This window comes from Gracilinanus agilis, chromosome 1, assembly GCF_016433145.1.
Source record: "Gracilinanus agilis isolate LMUSP501 chromosome 1, AgileGrace, whole genome shotgun sequence".
NCBI classification, from domain to species: Eukaryota; Metazoa; Chordata; class Mammalia; order Didelphimorphia; family Didelphidae; genus Gracilinanus; species Gracilinanus agilis.
The window spans coordinates 373,888,077-373,909,485 of NC_058130.1; the positions used below are offsets into that span (position 1 = coordinate 373,888,077).

General features: G+C 37.1%; 1 protein-coding gene across 1 annotated transcript; it reads left to right on the plus strand.

The window, feature by feature from the left end:
- The first annotated feature begins 15,239 nt into the window (after nt 1-15,239).
- Nucleotides 15,240-20,695, plus strand: TMEM267 (transmembrane protein 267). The gene is made up of 2 exons (XM_044657756.1): nt 15,240-15,551; nt 20,360-20,695. Exons 1-2 carry the CDS (start codon nt 15,240-15,242, stop codon nt 20,693-20,695), a joined length of 648 nt encoding a protein of 215 aa, XP_044513691.1.
- Nucleotides 20,696-21,409: the final 714 nt, after the last annotated feature.

The window sequence follows — 21,409 nt, forward strand, 5'->3', positions numbered from 1 at the left end:
GGCTCAGAGGGTCTTCTATAAGAAATCACCTTATCTCTGTACCCAAGATAACCTGAAGCTTGCCTGAATTTCTCAGGGCAAATTTTGGACTGGTAAGTAAAGAAATTCATGTTAATCATGGACCAGAATGAATCTAGCCTTGAAGAATAAGAAAGCTACATATTTGTTACTCTACTGAATTACTTCAAGAAATTTTTTCCCTCCCTAGAGAAGGTGTTCATTTGCTTTAGTTGTGTTCTGCTCTTTGTGACCTCATTTGGGGTTTTCTTATCAAATTACTGGTGCAGTTTGCCATTTCCTTCTCTAGCTCATTTTCCAGATGAGAAAACTGAGTCAGAGTTAAGTCACTTGCCCCAGGATCACACAGCAAGTATGTGTCTGAGGTCAAATTTGAAGTCTGGTCTTCCTGAATCCAGACCTGGCACCCTATCTACTTCACTACCTAGCTACCCCACAGAAGAGAAATAAGCTATATCTAGGTAATTGATGAAAGGTGGAATACTTCCTCTTCTTCCTGATAGGAATGAATTATATACCAGCTCCTAGTCTTTTTAAAAAATTAATTAATTTAGAATATTTTCCCATGGTTACATGATTCATGTTTTCTCCCTTCTTCCCTCCCCACTCCTGGAGTTGACAAGCCATTCCACTGGGTTATACATGTATTGTTGCTCAAAACCTATTTCCATATTATTCATATTTATAATAGAGTGGTCTTTTAAAACCAAAACCCCCAATCATATCCCCATCGAACCAAGTGATGAATCATGTTTTTCTTTTCTGTTTCTGTTCCCACAGTTCTTTCTCTGGATGTGGATAGCGTTCTTTCTCCCATGTTCCTCTGGATTGTCCTGGATCATTGCACTGCTATTAGTAGCAGAGTCTATTACATTTGATCATCCCACAGTGTTTCAGTTACTATGTATAATCTTCTCCTGATTCTGCTTATTTCAATCTGCATCAGTTCATGGAAGTCTTTCCAGTTCATATAGAAATCAAGCAGTTCAGTATTCCTTACAGCACAAGAGTTTTCCATCACCATCAAATACCACAATTTATTCAGCCATTCCCCAGTCAAGGGACACCTCCTCATTTTCAAATTTTTTGCCACCATAAAAAGCATGGCTATAAATATTTTTGTACAAACATTTTTCATTATCTCTTTGGGGTACGAACCTAGTATGCCAGCTGCTATTCCTTATTAGAGGTCATCCTTCCCCCAATAGGGGCATGAGCAACCTGTAGGTCAAGATATTCTCTATGTTTTCCCCCCACCTTGAAATTTCAGTTTCTGAATAAAGTCTTTACAAGGTGGTTATTGGAAAGTATTGTTTCCATTTATTTTATTTACATGATATATCCCCAGAATCTCACAAAAATCAATTGAGAATCAACCAACATGGCCTGGCAACTCTCACAGAATGGGGGTGTAGTCCTCTGGAGGACATATCAAATAGGATGTAATTTAAAGATCACCTGCACATATCTGGCTGAGATGACTCTAGGGTCAGGAATTCTACAACCATCTTCTCCCTCCCCAGACACACATAACTAACTCAGTGACAAAACAAGGACAAACCAAAAGAACTTTGAATGTCATTCTGTAGGAGTAACAAAGAGATTGTGGCCTTGAATAAGTCCCTACTTGACTGCAGAAAGCCTTCAGACAAGAGAACACCAGAACTGTAACACACTGAAGATTGGTATGTAAAGGCTGTCAGTATTCAGCCTACAAGTGATCCTTAAAGAAAATTATATCCTTATATGTTGTGGATTGGGGTTTCCACTAATTGGAATTTTCCCCTTAAACTGCTTTTGATAGTTTGTAAGTTTCTTTAGGGCTAGGACTGTCTTTGTTTTTATTTGCATTTGTATCCCCAGGACTTGGCACAGTGCCTGGCTTATGTTGTTAAGTTGTGTCCAATTCTTCAAGATCCCATTTGGAGTTTTCTTGGCAGAGATACTGGAATGGTTTGCCATTTCCTTCTCCAGCTCATTTCATAGATGAGGAAATAGGGTTAAATTATTTACCCAGAGTCACACAGCTAGCATGTGTCTGAGGCCAGAGTTGAACTCAAGAAAATGAATCTTCTTTCTTTCAGGCCTAGCCCTCTATCCACTTAAAGACACCTGGCTACCTGGCATGTAGTAGGTGCTAAATAAATGTTTATTGACTGACTGTGGCCTGGGTGTTTGATAGAGAGGAGGTAGTGGTAGCCTTCAGGACTGTATGATAGATGGTCTGTTTTCTGGATGAGAGCTCAGACCAAGTGAAATGTGATTTTTAAAATACCTCAAAGGTGTCAGGGTACCAGGGTCACTGTTATACAGATCTCATGTTAAATAAGATTTATCTGTCTGACAAACATTTCAGAGACCCGACTTCAAGAAAAGATGTGGATTAGGTGACATATACTATAGTGAGATAATTTTGGAATGGCTTAAGTGGATCCAATAAGTAGTCATCACCTTAGCTCTGGACTGTCGATCCATTTTTTGTCAATGACTTAGATGAAGGCATATGAGAAATACTTGTCAGATGATATGAAACTAGAAGCAATAGTTAACATGTTCAAGGACAGAGTCAGAATCCAAAAATATCTCAGCAAGGATTGAGCAATAAAAACAATCTAATATGATGAAATTGAAATAGGAAGAGATATATAGTTCTACACTCAGGTTCAAAGAAGTTTCACAAACAGGATGGGGGCGATAGGACCAGACATTTCACTTGAAAAAAAAAAAAAAGATTTAGAGGAATGTGAACTCTCTATCAGGTAATGTGCATTGAGAGGCATTGTTTTCCAGAACAAAAGGGACGATAGTTCTGTTGTCTTCTGCCCTGATATATGAGATGTTCAAATTCTCTGAACCACATTTTGAAACTATATGGAAAAGGATAACCAGCCTGGAAAACATGTAGTAAAAGGAATGGAGCAACTGTGGATGTCAACCTGCAGAAGAGGTAAGTGAGAGACACCTGCTCAGACCAGCTAAGGTAAGTGTGAGAATGTTCATCATCAGTAGGCTGGACACTAGGCAAAGAAAAAAATGTAAAAGCTCTCAGTTCTGTGCAATCACTCTACAATGATGATAGCATGTTAGAAATCCTTGTAAGGGGTGCTACGATCAGAGATTTTAGACAGTTGTAAACACTGATTTAGCTGTTGTCCTATCTCATAACCAAGAAGTCAGCATATGCTTCAAGAACTAAACTATAAGAATATTGTCCTGCACATAAAAGTAACAAAAAATATAACGAAATGCCGAAAAATCTCCAGTTTGTCCTATTTACAGTCTTGTCTGTACATAATTGTTTGCACAAAGTCTCCCTCCTTAGACTGAACCCCATGGAGGGCAAAAGACTTTTTGCTTTCTTTTCTTTGAATCCCTAAGTGTTAATGGAGAGTGCCCTGCTCAGAGCAAGACTCTTAAAAAATGCTTGGTGACCATGGCTCACAAGTTCTCTCCTTAGAGCACCTGCATGCAATAGAGCTGGCAGAGTTGCTTTCTTCAGAGGCCGCGGGAAACAAGAAACATTTCATGGGACTCCGCAGTATTCCCTGCTACACATAACAAGCCCGCCAGGAAGAACACTGATGCTTTAATTTGTATTTTGTGTCTATTTTTACTGCTCTGTGAGCTAGCTGTACTCTTCCCCAGCTAAAAGTCGGATTGTTGAGGGAAAGAATTTTCAGTGTTTGCCAATTCCTTGATAAAGATGCTAAGATTCTTCGAACTAAACTTAGAAACTTTAATGCAAAGGCAGGCCTAGGGGAGAATTTATTGGAAAATAAAATTCAGGATTTGGAACAAGAGTTAAAAGTTTGTAGCCTCTCAGTTACACCAGGCTACCTTTTCCTCTTTCCCCTCCTCCTTCTTTCTCTTCTCCTAACCTCCCTCTCCTTTCCCCACCTCCCTCTCCTCTTCACCTCCTTCTTCCTTCCCCCTCCTCCCTTAATTTCCATTCCTCATCTCTTCCCCTCCCTTTTTTCCCCCTTCTCCCTCCTTCCCCTATTCCCATTCCTCTCCTTCCTCTCTTTTTCACTTCTTTTCTTCCCTTCCCTTTTCCTCCTCTACTGCTTTCCCTTCCCCTCCTCTCTTCTCCTCTCCTCTTGGCCTCCCGGGAGTGCAGTCAGGTATCCCGTCGGCCCCTGGGCGGTGCAGCGTCAGCCTGCTGCTAGAGCTTCTCTAGCCGACTCCTCCCGTCTCGCTGGTGCGCAGCTCTAGAGCCGCGGGTTCGGCTCTACGCAGACTGGGTCGCTCTCGTCCCGGGGGCCGAGGACGGACGGACTGGCAGGCCGGCGGACGGACCACGCCGGAGTCATTCGGTCGGTGGGCGCGGTCAGGTAGTGGCTCCTCCTGGACCCCGGCGGTTTCGAGCTGGATGGGTCCGGGATGATCGCAGAGGTGGCTGGTGGGGGCGGGGGCGGGGGGAAAGGTTGGGGTAGAGGAAAGGCTGGAGCCAGGTTCCGGAGCCGCCCCGGAGGAGGGGAATTAGGGTTATCCCCTAAACTGGGGCCGGGGGCGGCCCCTGAGCCGTCCCAACCCCGCCTTCGGCGCCGCCCCTCCTTAGGGAGGAGGTCGTGTTCCGATCTGGCTTCGGTCCGGTTCGGCTCGGTCCGGCTGCGCTGGCTTCCCGGTATCCCGCGTCCCGGTCCCCGCCCCGCGGCCCCGGGAGCTGTCCAGCATGGACGGAGCTGAGCCCGAGATCCGCGTCTCCCCCTGCTTCCCCCTCCCCCTCCCAACCTCTCGGGGAGCGCTTCTAAGATTGTCTGCCCCAGCCTCTATCTCCAGCCTTGTGTTTCTCCTTCAGGCTTCGGGAGAAGCTGGGGAAGTTAATTAGCTGAGTGCGAAGAGTAAGAAGCCCCAGAGTCCTCCTTTCTCCTGGGAGTGGAAATGCTAATTGAATCTCGACACCTCCTGAGCCCCCTCCCCCACCTTAAACTTCATTATTCTCGAAGTTCACTGCTGTTCAGGAGATTTGACTCTGAGAACAATCTCCTTCACCCTGAAATCTCACAAAGTTTATAAATAACCTTTTCATCAGTTATTCTCCCCGGAAACTACTGAAAGGAGGCTAGGACAAGTAGGAATTTTTGGGAAGGAGTTCCCTCTGAGAATATCCAGGGATTGTATTTGACTCTGTTCTGTTTATAAATGAGGTGTTGGGAAAGCTTTGTGCAACTTTAGGTTATTCAAGTTTCAGCCTGTACAAAGACTTTTGGGACACCCCGATTAATTTCGTAAAGGTACATGGATGACCTGCTTATCAATTTTAGATTCAAAAGCCTTCTTTCAGGCTGTTCAGGCTCAGATGCCTTTGGAAACAGTTGATGAAAATGATATTTATAAACTTAAATTCACCAATTATTTATTGAGCACCTTCTGTGTGTGAAACACTGCATTGAGCACTGGGGATACAAAGACAAAAACAAAAAACATTTATAGGAAAATAGATTCTCCAAAACTTCAGAAGCCATCTAGTTCAACCCCTTCATTTTGCAAGAAAGGCAATTGAGATCTAGGGAGCATAACCCAAAGTCATACAAGTAATAAGTGTCAGAGGCATCGTTTGAAACCTAGGTCCTCTGACAATAGATCCAGTACTCTACACTATACTGTATGCTGCCTCCTTCTTTGTCCTCAAGGAGCTTATATTTTAGTGAAGCCTACAATATGTAAATATATACATAAGCACAAGTTAATTTCCACACTAGAAACTAGAGAGATCAAGAGAAACATCATTGCCCTATCCACCCCAGAGAAAGGACTGTGGGAACAAAAACACAAGTAAAACATATCGATCACCTAGTTCGATATGGATATGATTAGGGTTTTGATGTTAAAAGATCACTCTACTGCAAATATGAATAACATGGAAATAGATTTTGGATAATGATACATGTATAACCCAGTGGAATTGCTTGTCAGCTGGGGGTGGGGGGAAGGAAGGGGGAAATCATGAATCATGTAACCATGGGAAAATATTTTAAAGGAAAAAAAAAGAAAGAAAATTAAATGTTAAAAAATCAACAAAATAATGATAAAAAAGAGAGAGAAACATTATTTAGGTGGTAGGACCAAGCAAAACTTTGAATAAAGTTAAGGGTAGATATAAGAAGAAAGTGCATTCCAGGCCTGGAGGGACAGCCCATGTAAAGGCAAAGAGGCCAAAAGAGTGCTAAATTCAAGGAACAACACTGAATGGTTTGAGTAGAATGTAGACTAAGGGGAAAAGAATAATTGAAATAAGTCTGAAAAGGGAGGCTAGTGCCAGCTTTTGGAGGGTCTTCAATGCCACAGTAGAGAATTTGTGCTTTATTCTAGAAGCAATAGGAAGCTATTCATGAGTAAGGCTATATGATATCATTAGATTTCTACCTTAAGGAGAATTATTTTGGCAGCAATGTAAAGAATGATTTGGAGATGGGGAGAGAATGAAAGCAAGGAAACAATTGGAGACTGTTATATTAGTCCAGATTAAAAATAATGACAGTTTGAACTAAGGTGGGTGGTTGCCCCAGGGTAGAAAAAAGAATGGCAGTTGCAAGAGAGGATAGCACTGGACAGGACTTGGGAACTGTTTGAATTAGAGAGTCAGTGAAAAGGAAAAGTTATGGATATCCTTGATGATATGGATTGGAATGAGCAGAAAGATGCCATCAACAGAATTAGGTGTCAAGGACTTAATGGATGCCCCAAATTTGCTCTAGCTCTTGTGTGCTGGTTTTGGCCCTGTAGGTGGTGAGGGTGGGGGGAGGAGGGGCGGAGGGGGTTGCTCAGCTCACGTTTTAGTGAGAGCTATTTCACCCCCTTATAGCATGGAAATGCCCCAATTCCACATATCTTCAATGCTGCCCTGTTGTGAGGTCCCTTCATTCCTCTGGATTTGTTTTTATGTCCCCTTGAGGAGTCCTATATGTTTCGGTTAGGAGAGGTTAAACAACTGCTTTTTACTCTGCCGCCATCTTAACCCGGAAGCCCCTTCAACAGAATTAGGGAAAATTGAGGGGCCATTTTATCAGGGAAGTTCCATTTTAGGCATATTGAAATTGAGATGCTAATGGTAAATACAAGTGGAAATAATTCAATAAACATTTGGTGATTTAAGGAGTTTAGGAAGTGTTTAGAGCTAGATTTAGGGGAAGTTCTAGGATCAGCAAAAGAATGGATATATATATATATATATATATATATATATATATATATATATATAAAGACCAAAATAGAGCAATGGTCAGGAGGCAGGGCCTAGATGATAATCCATCAAAAGAGAGTGTGAAAAAGCAATGGGAAATACCAGGTTTGCTCATTTTTTTATGGATCTTTGTTATGACCAGGTGGAAAACTTGCCTTTTTTTTCTGGTAACAACATATACAGGTCTTAATTCAGTGCCTTATTATAGTGTAGAGGTAACCCTAGATTCTAAAAGGTTAAACAGAGTCCAAGCCTTGGCAAGTTGGAAAGGCTTGGGATGCCATCTTAGCAATAGACTGCATCTGTTAAATTGAGAGAGTATTATCCCCATTAGATTAACCATTAAATGATGAATTCTTTGGCCACACCAACCGATGAAAAGAAATATGATAGGTACGTTTGTTAGTACACATTTCCAAAAATGATAAAATAAGCATAAGTAGTATTCATTGTTATAGTGCTCATGTAGAATTTAGAATATTTTTGCATTACATAGAGGGGAATCATGGAATAGTACATCTGAGAGCTGGCTTGGGGGTCAGAAAGATCTGGGTTCTAATGTGGACTTGGATATAGACTTTGTGATCCCAGGTTCAGTTAGGTAAACCATTCAACATCTAAGTGTTATGAGAAAATGTATAGCAGAGTCTCACCCCAAGAATGGGAGCTCAAAACTCTATTCAATACTGAGTTTTGAAAGAATTTTATTTAAAAAAGAAGTTTAAGATAGGAAAATAACTTAGGCTGATGAAATGACCTAATGGCTGATAGAATAACCTCAGGGCTGGCAGAGTAGCCTTGTGACTGTTTGAATAGCTCCTCAGCTGATGGAATAGCCTAAGCTGTGGATCAGGGTTTGCATATTTATTGAGGATCTGGAGGCTACTCACCTCCCATTTTAAGGAAATCTACACCTTTTCCAAAATAGCCCACCCTTGGGCATTACAAGGCATTACAGGTTGAAAACCTGTGAAAATGGAGGTTGAAAAGATGGGTACAAATTTAGGCAGAGGTATATTTTTGGGTCGGACACTTCATAGGTGAACTTAAGGATACCAAAAAGGGAACAAGGGACATGCACATTTTGGGGGGATTCCCCTGGCCTGCCAGAATCCTTAGTGTGCATGTCTCATGTTCCCTCCATTTTCCCACCTGCCATCATTTGTCAGCATAGGAGAGGTCTCGACACAGTACAGTCCAAGACCACTATCTATAGGTGATTAATAATGCCCAACAGTTCTGAACTAAGGTAAATACAGAACAATATAAGGAATTAATAATACACAACGGCACAAAGCTCATAGAAGTATAGAACAGGACAAAACTATTATGAGTGATTGTGCAGAATGGTTAATTGATTAGTAATACAGATTTTGCAATTTATGCTTAACTAGTTCTAACATGAAAAATCCTGGATTTCAGAACATGAGGGTCCCGTTTCTATCACTGCCCATCACAACCCATCTCCATCATAAGTGTCCTAAGCAATTCTCTAAGACTAAGCTGTTGAAGAGTTGCAAATGGACATTGGTAATAAAAGTTTCATCACCAGGAATTCCCTATACCAGTGAGATCAGAAGTCTGGACAAAATAATTATCTTTTTTGACTTAATTCTGCTTAGACAAGTCAGCTACTCCTTTGCCTGAGTTGAATATTACTTCCTCACAATGATCCTGAACTCTATAATCAATCACCACCTTTTTTTCTATCATATCTTTGAAATATCTCTTGTATCCATCTCCTCTTTTTTTGTTTTCACTGCCAACCCATCTAGTTCATGCCTTTAGGCATCACAAAAAAATGGATCAGAGCACTGGACCTGGAGTCAAGAAGATTCATTCCAAAATGTTTTTTAGTTTTAATTTAATTTTTTTTTTATTGGCTCCAAGGCAGAAGAGTGGCAAGGGCTAGGGCTAGGCAATGGGGGTCAAGTGACTTGCCCAGGGTCACACAGCTGGGAAGTGTCTGAGATCAGATTTGAACCTAGGCCCTTCCATCTCTAGGCCTGGCTCTCAATCCATTGAGCTACCCAGCTGCCCCCTCATTCCAAATTTAAATCCCACCTCAACACTTACTAGCAGTGTGACCCTGGATGAGTCACTAACCATTTTGTTTCAGTGTCTTCATCAGTGAAATGAAGGAATTGGACTCAAAAGTGTCCTCTTAGATCCCATCTGGTTCTAAATTTGTGGTCTTTTCTCAATGATTTCAGTTACTTAATTTTTCTCCCCACTGTTCCCCTATGTTCCCCATCCTACATATAGGAGGGATGCATTTCTCTGGTATATCTCTGACCAGTGATTAGTACAAGTTTCTGGCACATAGTAAGCCTTTAATAAATGGTTATTGTTTGATTATTGATTGATTGATCATATTACTTGATTGCTAAAAGTCATATTATCTTCTAAGTAAAGTCCAAACACTTTAGCCTAAGATTCTTGGACCTTCTCTCCTGTACTCTGTGTTCCAGCGCAGTTTGACTACTCATCCTTGCCAAAAAGCACATTTAGTTTTTCTGCTTCTTGTCTCTACCATTCCCCCACCACACCCCAATCTCAGTGAGTCGCCATTTATGAAATCTTATCATCCTTTAAAGCCCAAGTCAAGTACCACTTATGTGAAGTCTTCTATCATCTCTCTTCTGTGGACTCTCATTCCAATTTGTTAATGTTTTTCCTGAGTATCATACTCTTTTATGGATTTTAGTCCCCTCTTATAATTGAAACTCCTTGAGGGCAGTAATTGTTTTTTATCTTTGTGTTTTACCTAGTATCTAGGAGAGGGCTTCCTATTGAATAAAGGAACAAAAGAATAGTAATTTCAAGTCAATAGGGCATCATTTATAAGTTACTATTCCAGTTCCCTGTTCACAATAACATTATTACTGAAGTTGGCAATCTTTTTGTTTTTTAAATTTTGATAGTAATATTCTTCCAGTTATTTAGGCTTGGGGTTTTTGTTTTTGTCAGCAACATTTTAAAAATGGCATGACAAGAGTGAGGCCAAAGGTTAATATTCCCAAATAGCAACTCATGAAAATGGGAGTCGAATGTGGCTTCAGTTAGTGTCTTACTCACTTACAAAGTAAATCAGCCTACATGATATTTTGTCCTGTTGATTTTGTGTTAATGTAGTAAAAACTAACTAATTTTCCTCTCTGATTTATATTATGTACATTTTAAAAAGAAAATCATAGTTTCTGTTAAGGAACCTTTCCCAGTAAAGTAAATATGAGCATACAAAAGAAACATAAATGCATTTACACCATACACCATTTTATTACATAGAATCGGGGTATGTAAAGAGGGATTCTCCCTCTATTTTCAGGGAATTGGAGAGGAAAGGCATGATAAAAAATTAGGAAGAAAAAAGGAAATATTACTAGACTATTATGAAAAAGGCAAGGGTAATTCTTAGTAGAGGAAATGGGTATTAACCTTGTTTTGTTGTTGTTTTTTTAAACCCTTACCTTCTGTCTTGGAGTCATTACTGTGTATTGGCTCCAAGGCAGAAGAGTGGTAAGGGCTAGGCAATGGGGGGTCAAGTGACTTGCCCAGGGTCACACAACTGAGAAATGTCTGAGGTCAAATTTGAACCTAGAACCGGGTCTCTAGGCCTGGCTCTCATTCCACTGAGCTACCCAGCTGCCTCCATTAACCTTGTTTTTTGATAAACATATACCCCCCCCCAAGTCAGACAAATTAAGTGCCTCTGAAGTCAGAATTCAGATCAGCAATAAGGATTTTTTTTTATCTCTAGTGCTATTATCATAATTCTTTTAAAATAAAAACAAAATTAATTTTTACTATTTTATGGTTAATGATTAGCTATTTTGTTGTGCAAAATTCATGAGCCATTATTTCTCTTCACATGTAAAATGATCTTTTGGAAAAATCTTCAAGATTCATGGATAAATGGTCTTTCAAAAAGTGTATAATAAAATCATCATACTTGATACTTTGGGGCATGGGTCAGAGATTTGCTCATATAAATTTGCTTTTCTCTGGGGTTTTCATGAAATAAGGAACTGTCCTGGAGGGATGTGAGATGATAAAACCCACGTAGGAACCTCCCCAGGGCCAGTAAAGCACATTGGCTTATAATAAAATAAGATTTATTTTATAATGAGAGTAAAGAAAAGTGGTAGACAAGATCCTAACACTACTAAAATCTTTTAAAAAAATTTCCTTACTCTCATTATAAATCTTGTTTTATTATATTCAGAGCCACAAAAGACTATCAAAGCCAGTGACCATCTCAGAGAGAAAAGATAGTAATGGGATGCAAAAGGTAATTTTTCTCCACATTGAGAACCATAATGCAGATCATCATTATATGTTGTTGTAATTATATGTAGTTGTAATATTTAGGGTCTACTTTTAGATTATAAGGCATTTAAAGGCTGGAGTCCTGCCTTTTGCTATTTTTATATGCTACTAACAGTACATTGCAGATAGTAGCTACTTAATAAGTAATTGTGAAATACATAAATAGACTTGTGAACAGTTCACTGGATCTTCTTTTAACAGCTTTAATTCCACACCTTCTGGAAGCTACAAAGTTCTGTGACCCCTTCCTCAAATTTCCCTGTATAGAATGTATCTTTCATTTTTCCCATCCATGAACAGAGAAAGCGCAAGAGGGATAAAAAAAAATAACTCTTTCCTCTTATTCCACAAGTTCTATGTGGTGTTACAACTATCCAGTCAGTCCAAATACTAATCTATAATTTCTGTTTACCCTAATGGTGGCCACAAAAGTCATTGTAGAAACTCAAGACAAGCAAGAAAAAGTCATCTCTATCTCTATCCATAAAACACAGATACTAGACAGCTCTCTTCTGTCAATGAGTTCTTCTAAATAAGCATTTTCATGTTTTTCTTCTTCTTCTTTTTTTTTTTAGTTCCCATTAAACGGGGTTTCAGTTTCTTATGGTAAATGATGTTTTCATTTCCGCCTTCATGACATCACGTCAGCTACCAGACCCTTTTGGCATTTGCCACCTGAACATAGATGTAAGGTTAGTATTATAAGCTTTATGGTTTGCTAAATAATTGATAGTAAAAATAAGATGAGATGAAACAGATATGTAGAGTCACATTAAAAACTTGTCATTCAGGTTTGTTTCTTTTTTTTTTTTAATTGCTTTGCCTAACACATTAAAGATTTAACTAGGACTAGGTGGCTGGGGCTTTGCCTCTTGTTACTGACGTGGAGGAAGAGCACTTCTTCCCTGTGATGATTTAAAAACAGTGCTGTCCCCAAACTTCATGGTTCTGGCTTATGCAACCTGGCAAGACCATGTTCCCTTATTTGTCCTCCTTCATCATTCTCAGGGACCCATCACCATAAAATCCCTGCTTTCGTTTTTCCTCTCTCACCCCTAATCCCATTCCCTTCACAGAGACACAAGTTGAACTCTGGGATCAAACTTCCCCATCCCCTGACTCAGCTCCCTTTTAAATAAAACTGTCCTCTTACTATTAAGGTGCTATTGCTGCCACTTTCCCGATCACTCAAACGGTTTTTGTCTCTGGAGAAAAAAAATGTGTAATTATAGCACTGACACTAACTGGAAACTATTGAAAGAGTCATTAGATGTGGTTCAAATTAATCTTATATATGCAATGAAATTTTAATTAATTTCTTAGTTTTATATACATTTCATGTTTCAGATTTAATTATAAATTAAAGTAAAAGCCAGTGACATAATTTAAAGAGATTACAAACTCTTAAGTTTTTTAGATGGAATTGAACCAGTCTTCAAAGTAAACCTAAGTGTCCACTGGCCCTTTGTCAGTATTTACCCTAAGTTAATGGTCCTTGAAAATAAGTGTCGATACCAGGGATATTTATGTAGCACTTTAAGTTTTGCGAAATATTTTCCATTCACAGGTGTTATAACTATTTATTTAATTAACATTATTACCATTTATAGATAATGAAACTAGAGGCTCAAGTTAAGTAGTTTTTGTCACGTAGTATTTACCTGTGTTACTAAACCTCTTAAGTCACATAGATAGGTCTAAAAAGAGACAGGATTCAAACTCAGATCTCTCTGATTCTAATTCTACTACTCCAGAGGCACAGTGGATAGAGTCATGGGCCTCAAGTCAGGAAAACTTGAGTTCAAATTCAGCCTCAGACACTTGCCAACTGTGTGACTTTAGGCAAGTCACAAACAGAAATTGTTTGCCTCAGTTTCCTCAGCTATAAGATGGAGATAATAATAGCAGCTACCTCTCAAGGTTGTTGGGAGGATCAAATGAGATAATATTTGTAAAAAAAAAATTGCTTAGCATTAGTTCTTGGCACATAGTAGACACCATAAAAATGCTTATCCCCTTCCCTTCCACCCTACCTCCATCCACTAGGCCTGCATTGGTGAAGATGTGGCATGCATACAGAGCCGATACTCAGGGAACCATTTCCCCTCTTCCCAGCTTCAAAGGACCCTTTTCTCTAGCAGCCCAAAGCAAGCACTTTCTCCCTCAACTCTCTCCAGTAATCTTGGAGCTCACAGATAACTTGAATTTGTCCCCTGAGCACTCAAACTCCTTAAAGGTTCTCCAATGCTGCACTATGCTATACTGCCTTTCTGTAATAACATTTTGGGGGTAGATTTCTAAGAGTAGATTTGGGGGCTCAGTGGATTAAGAGCCACATCTAGAGATGAGATGTCCTGGGTCCAAATTTGACCCTAGACACTTCCTAGCTGTGTGATCCTGGGCAAGTCATTTAACCTCCATTGCCTAGATCTTACTGCTCTTCTACCATAGAACCAATACACAGTATTGATTCTAAGACAGGTTTTAAAAAAAAGAGAACGTCTCAGAAGTATGTTAGTCTCAGTGTACTTCCTAAACTGTATTCTGTACTTGATTGCTGCAGAGTGACCAAAATTCCCTGATAATTATTTGTATTTATAATCATTTGGCCTGTCAATCCACACAGGAGAGACCAAGCAGATGAAGACTATTGCCTGTGTACAGATGGACAACTTGTAAAGCTTGCCCATCATTATACATATCTGGGACAGACAGTATAGATGGATAATGAGTTGGGCCTAGAATTGAACAAAAGGAAGGAGTAGAGTAGGTTACCTTTGAGTAATTATAAATTTCCTTTATTGACTCTTGAGTTTTAGGAAAGTAAAGACATTTTTTTCGTGATTATAAACTATTTTGCTGCCTTTACACTCCTAGCATGTTACATTTCTTCCTATGTAGTCCTTAGTCATATTTTTCAGCTTGAATAGTTGAAGAAACTGTAGATCTCTGTCTGACTCAGCTGTTTAGTCAAAGTACCCTATCCCCTCTGATTGAATGGTAGTTCTGAGCTCGGCCAGCTCTTCTTTTAATTCAGTTGCCCAAGAATCCCAGCTGTTTGGGGAGAAAAAACCCCAATAAATACCACTTGACTGAAGATTGTCTTGGAGCCCAAAGTCAAGATCACAGTGAGGGCCATTACAGGCCAGAAGAAAGCTGAGAACCAGAATTGTAATAGGACAGCAAAATAGAGAATACAACAATCTTTGAAGAATTAAAAATGAATGTAGCTCAGAGGGCAATGGAGAGACTTGGTAGGTGTATAATATTCTATACATATGAATATTTTACTGTACTTGTGATTTAATTGACAAAGGGAACTTCTAGTGAGGACATTTCTTTTCTTAGTATGTACCAACAACTGCCCCGCAATTTATAGTCTTAGAGTATTTCCTGGAAGCATTGAGGGATTAAAATATAAGATTAAATTTATGTTCAGGATCTCATAGCTAGTACATGTAAGGGGTAGGCGTTTGAACTCAGGTCTTCCTGGCTCCCGACTGGCCCTCTATCCATTTATACCATGTTGCTACTCTCACATGTGTAATTATCATAGTAATATTATCTTGTGTGTATGCAGTGAATATTGGCCCAAGTCTTAATCCTTTTTTTTTGTATATTCTGTTACAGGTTACACGAGTATGTAAATAACAATAGACTCTACTAAGTTCCCTGATGGCATTTAAAATACACCACTATTTCATTTGTGATGGCAACTGAGACGGAAAAGACCTTTGCTCTCCTTCAGACATTTAGCACTCTTTCTATCATTTCTAGCCTTGGTTTAGGTTTATTCTGCTTTATAGCAGATAGACTTTTTCAGTTTCCTTTCATTCAGCAAAATGACTGGCTTAGAGCACTCTCGGATAATGCAGTGCATGGCATAATTGGAATGTGGTCATGGGCAATAGTAATTGGACTCAAGAAGAGGAATGATTTTGGAGAAATAATTTTGGCTGGATTTTTAGCCTCCGTTATTGATGTGGACCACTTTCTTCTAGCTGGATCTCTATCTTTAAAGGTAGGAAACATATTTCAGTTTCCTATTCTCCTTTCCTTTACCTAAGTCAGATATTCTCAGCTATGTATTCTTCACATCAGTTCTCAAAAATTTAAGGCTTATTTTGATTGTCTTTTCCTTTTCAATTACTTTATAATAATGAGATACAGTTACAAAAACAATAATTACACAACATTTCTAAAGCCCAAAACTCACAAAGAACCATTTCTTTAAAAATCCAACCCCATCACTTTCTTTTTTATAATCAACTTAACAAATATTTCATTATACAAAGAACAAAGTAGAAGATAGTATATAAAATTGCAAGCTTGTTGCAAAAAATATATAACAAGGTAGTAATAAAATCATCCTGTTTATGTCGCTTCTGCATTTCTTATTTTTTTAGTCTCTGAATTTCTTCTATAGATTCTTCTGTGTATTTTTTATGTTTTATTGATGCTGATTTCTTTTTTTTTTTTCATTTCTAGCACTACTAACTAAATCTTTCCCCTAAGAAGCCTTTTTTCCATAACAATAAGTATGGAGAAATAAATCAAATCAATATATTGTTGTATAATAATGGTATATGTGGGTTAAAGGATATGTGTTGTAACTTTTGGATAAAGTTCCAAATTAATTTCCATAATGGTGTGACAAATTCATTGTTCTGACAAAAGTCTATTAATGTGTTTGCCTTTCCAAAGTTCTTACAGCTGCCATTTTTTTCTTTTGTTGTCTTTGCCTATTAAGTGTTGTCAGGTAGAACCTCAGGGTTGTTTTAAATTCTTATTTCTCTTATTTGTGATTTGGGAGCCTTTTTATATCTGGTTAGTTTTCATGTGGTTATTGATATCTTGCTTTAAAAAAATGTGAAAATTCCCTATTTATGTCCTGCCACCCTTTATCTATTGGTTAGTGGCTCTTGTTCATATATTGTTATCAAATCTAGAAATTTCTTAGATAGCATACCTCTATTAGAGAAATTGCTGCAAAGATTTTTTCCTATGCTTTTTTTCTTCTAATTCTAATTTTGCTGGTGCAGAAGCTTTTCATGTAATTGAAATTGCTCATTTTATCTTCTGTGATCACTGCTGTCCTTCATTAATGTAGGAATTCTGCCACTAGCAATCACTGTTAAAAGTATCTCTCTTTTCTCTCTTTTTTTTTCCTATGAAAAGAATATATATTTGGGTCATATAATCATTTGAGTTTCTTGTGGTATATAGTATAATATGTTTGTCTAAACTGAATTTCTGCTACATTGCTTTCAAATTTTCCCAGAATCTTTTATCATAAGAAGTTTGAACTCCAATAATTGGTGTCTTTGGACTTAACAAACAGTACTTCTATATGTGATTATTTCTGGATATCATATATCTAACCTTTTATACTGGTCAATTTTTCTTTTTAATCAGTGCCAAATAGTTTGGACAAATTACTGTTTTATGGTATAAATTGAATTCTGGTATTTCTAGACTCCTATCATGCCTGCTTTTTTTCTTTATTTTGGTTTGAAATTCTGATCTTTTGTTTCTCCATGTGAATGTCTTTGATTATTAATAAGACTGAATATTTTTTGAAGTGATGTTTGTAAATTTTGTGTTTCCTCTTGAAAATTGTCTGTTTATGTCCACTGACTATCACATATTTTGGATACCAGGTTTTCTTTTATTATAGTTTACAGAAATGCTTTGTCCAATCTATTTTTCTTTGGATTATTTTGTTTTTATTGTACGGATTTTTTATTTACATATTTTCAAGGATCTCTTATCTTGTCTTTAATAATTTCTTCTATTTGTTTAATAGGAAAAATGTCATTTCCAGTCCTTAGTTTCCCCCATTCTTTTTGTAGTTTTAAAAATGGTTGTCTGTTGACCAGCTGAAATTCACTATAAGATGTAGTATCAACAATGTGTCTAAACCCATTTTCTAAATTTTCTAAATTTCTAAATTATTTACCAAATTTTTAAGGAAAATTTGTTAAACAATGAATCCTTTCTCCATTTTTTTGTTTTTTGATTTATCAAAGACTAAATTTTTGTATGCTTTTGCTTGGTTATCCAGTGTCTTTATTCTATCCCATTGATTTCTTTCTCTATTTTTTTGTCCATTAACTGTTTTGATGATAATCAATTGATTATAGTTTTAAAGACTGGGGGAGATTTTGTTGTTTTTAAAAGGAGTCTGATGAATTAATTTCACAAAGATTACATATTTAGAAATTATTTCTAACTGGCAATCCCTATTATAATACTTTGCATGAAGTAAATATTCAGAAGTTAATTTAGTAAAAATAATTCAACTGTTTTGTTTAAAATCATTATAAATCATAATCATCTAGCAGGTAATTTTCATCAGGCTAAATATTATACCAGTTCTTTCATTTCTTCAGAGTAGAATATTGAAAATAATTTCCTTCCAATTTACCAGTAGATGGCATAGTTCATCAGTATCACTGAGGTTTTATTTGGTTATTTTTGAGTAGTTCTCTCTCTCTCTCTCTCTCTCTCTCTCTCTCTCTCTCTCTCTCTCTCTCTCTCTCTCTCCATATATATGTATGTATATATATATGTATGTTTACAGCAACCTGTTCTTTTTTATTCATTACTCATGATTTATCTGTTAGAAAGTTGCATATTAATATCCCAGTAAAAAACCTGGAAATAAGAATTTCCTTATTTCTTTTTAAATCTTTTAACAATAGGATCCACTTCTTCAAATGAGGGGTTAATCAGTACCAACAAATTTCATTTCTGTGACTGTTGTCACAGAAAAATTACCTTCTCTGGCTATAAAATAGTAGAGAACTAAGTAGTTGATAGAGGTTCAAAGGTACCAGTGTAATGCTAGGATTCTATAAATACATAATAATTGGCCCAGTTTTTTTTCTCATATTAAGTGTTACTTTTACTTAACCTCCCTGTTGCTTGTATGGTTCCAAATTTGTTTTTTTTTTTTTCACTTTTTAAAAAAAAGTAAATTCATTATTTATTTTTAACATTAAAAAATTTTTTTTCAATGAAAATCTTTTCCCTCCAGCCCTTTTCCTACCTAATCACTGAGAAGGCAAGCAGCATAATATCAGTTATTTGTATTTGTTTCAAATTCAAAATTTTAATTATACTTTTCATGCTGTAGATTAACAGTTCTCAAAGTGAGGTCCCAGGATCCCTGGAAGTCCCCAAGACCCTTTCAGAGAGTCTGCATGACCAAAACAATTTTTACAAAAATACTAAACCCTTATTTGCCTATTAAAATACTCTTCCTTTTTCCAACTGCATATCTGTATGAGGTCAGATTTTCTTCATGTACCCCAACCATAACAACATATTGCAGTAGATCACTGCAGAAGCAGATGCTAGAATCCAACTGTTTTCTATTAAGTCACATAGTAAGAGATTTACTTACTTGTGTACAACAGTGTTGTTTCTCACTAATTTTTTTTGCTTGGGAAATATTTTTATGTTACTTATGTCAACATATAATAAGTTTACAATTGTTATTTTAAATTTTTACATGGCATTTCCATTTCTAATACAGTAAATATTGCTATAATCCACATAAAGAAGAGCTATTTGAAGTCCCCAATAGTTTTTAAGGTTATAACGAGGTTTCAAGATTTTAAAAAGTTTAAAAAATATAATGAATTAATTTCTATAGAAAAATTCATTAATTTGAAAATACTGGCATTTTGGAATCATTTTATTCACATGCGGGATTCTGGCCAAGACTGAAATAATTTTTTACTTTACTATAAAATACTGCATTTCATTTTATTATGGGATGATCAGAGATAACTTACTTGAAAAATAGTTCTACTGTGTTAATTTTTTTATTAGTCATAGTAATAGTTGATATTTATATAGTACCAACAATGTGTCAAGCATTATGCTACATGCTTTACAAATATTATCTTGTTTAAACCTCACAACAACCCTGAGAGGTAGGTTCTGTTATTATCATCATTTTATAGGAGAGGAAACTGAGGCAAGCAGAAGTTAAATGACTTGCTCAGGATCACACAACCACTGAGTATCTGAGGTCAGATTTGAACTTGGATCTTCCTAACACCAGGCTTGGGACCTAGCTGCCTCTGACCTTTCTAATTTTTCAAATTAATCTTAAGTCAGGATAAAGGGCATGCTTGTTCTGAGTTTAATAACTTTTTATGCCAGCTGAGTATAAGTTCTTGAAGGTCCTAGCAGATTGGATAAGCATGAAAGCTTGAGCTCATGAATGATTTATATGTACCTGAGGTTAGACACCAAACTGGATTTTTTTTTTAACTACAGCAGACCCATGACACTAATCCCTAAGGTGATAAGATTTTAATCTCTCTCCATGGAAAGAGTACCAATACTATTGAAATTAAAGATACTTTGAAATACTGGAGACATATCCATAATATTGCTGTGTGGTTCTGACACACAGAGGAGAAATAAAGTGATGATGTGCTAATTTATAATACTTTATAACATTTGATTCACTGCTTTGCATTGACACAAAACAAAGGGGAGAAGATGGAGTCATTTAAAAAGTCAAACTCTTCTGTTAAATCCAGCTTTGTTAAGTGCAGAATATAATAGTTAACTATGTAGTTCCTCAAATCTGATTATTTAAATAAGAAAACAGCGCCCATCATACCCATTGCCTACCTTTTTGTGTATATGACAGTTTGATTCATGTATTAAAAAGTGATTGGGTTGAGGCCAACATGGAAAACGTTCTACTTGAGACTTAAGAAACTGGAAAGTAACTAGTAAATGTCTAAAAAAGTTCCCTTCCCAAATAGAAACAATATTTGATATTTCTTTTTCTTTCCCCTCCAGGATGCTTTGAATCTTCCACATAGGCCTTTTTTCCACTGCTCTACTCTGATACCTGTTGTGGTTCTGACACTAAAGTTTATTATGCACCTTTTCCGGCTGAAAGACTCGTGGTGCTTTCTTCCCTGGATGTTATTTATATCTTGGACTTCTCACCATGTTCGGGATGGAATTCGTCATGGCTTATGGATTTGCCCTTTCGGAAAAACATCTCCGCTGCCATATTGGCTCTATGTGACAATCACAGCATCTTTACCTCACTTATGTTCATTCATTATGTATTTAACAGGGACCAGAGAAATGATGTCTATAAAACATGGAATTCATATCGATGTCTAAAGGAAACTAGTTAGCAACTTTGGGAGAACACTGTTGGAAAGTAATCATTGAATGTACTCATCATTGAAGTGAATTTTAAAATACATATCACTTCTGCAGAACTTGTAGTTCTAGTATTTAGTTACTTTGGTTCTAGAATTGTTTTGCGTGGTGAATGAAATGATTTTACTGTGAAGAGTATAATTTTTTACTGTTCTAGTTAATGTTTTATGTGCATGTGTATATATACACACACATATATACAAATATTGTTTCATTTCTTCTAACCAATTTCTTTCCACCCTGTTCAATTTTTCTTGTTTTACCATCAGTATTTTAGGTTTTAAGTTTATTTATTATTTACGTCATGATTGTTTCCCAACAGAATTTTAAGGGACCATTTCCAAGCAACCTTCCGTATTTGTTGAGTTGAATCGAATTGAAGTTTTAAAGAACTATATTTTTGAGCAGCCTATTTCCTTCTGAAAAGAAGCTCAGGGTCTAGGTTGCCCAAGTTCTAGACAGCTAATATTATGCTGAGCTGCTTAAATCCTGTGAATCTTGAAGTGCTGAAATAACTAAAATTGAATGCTCTTTGTGTGTAAAAATGACTGCTAGTATTTATTCTGAATTTTTATCTTGCCTGAAAATACAACTCGCCAGGTGCTAATTGTTAGTTTAGAACAGAATTAGTTTATCTAAATAGTATGTATTGGTAGGGGGGTTGATGATTGA

Excerpts from the sequence above, each read along its gene's own strand:
- TMEM267 (XM_044657756.1), top strand. The coding sequence starts at position 15,240 with ATGGCAACTGAGACGGAAAAGACCTTTGCTCTCCTTCAGACATTTAGC. Across the intron at positions 15,552-20,359 it reads CTGGATCTCTATCTTTAAAG|GATGCTTTGAATCTTCCACA; the intron begins GTAGGAAACATA and ends TTTCCCCTCCAG.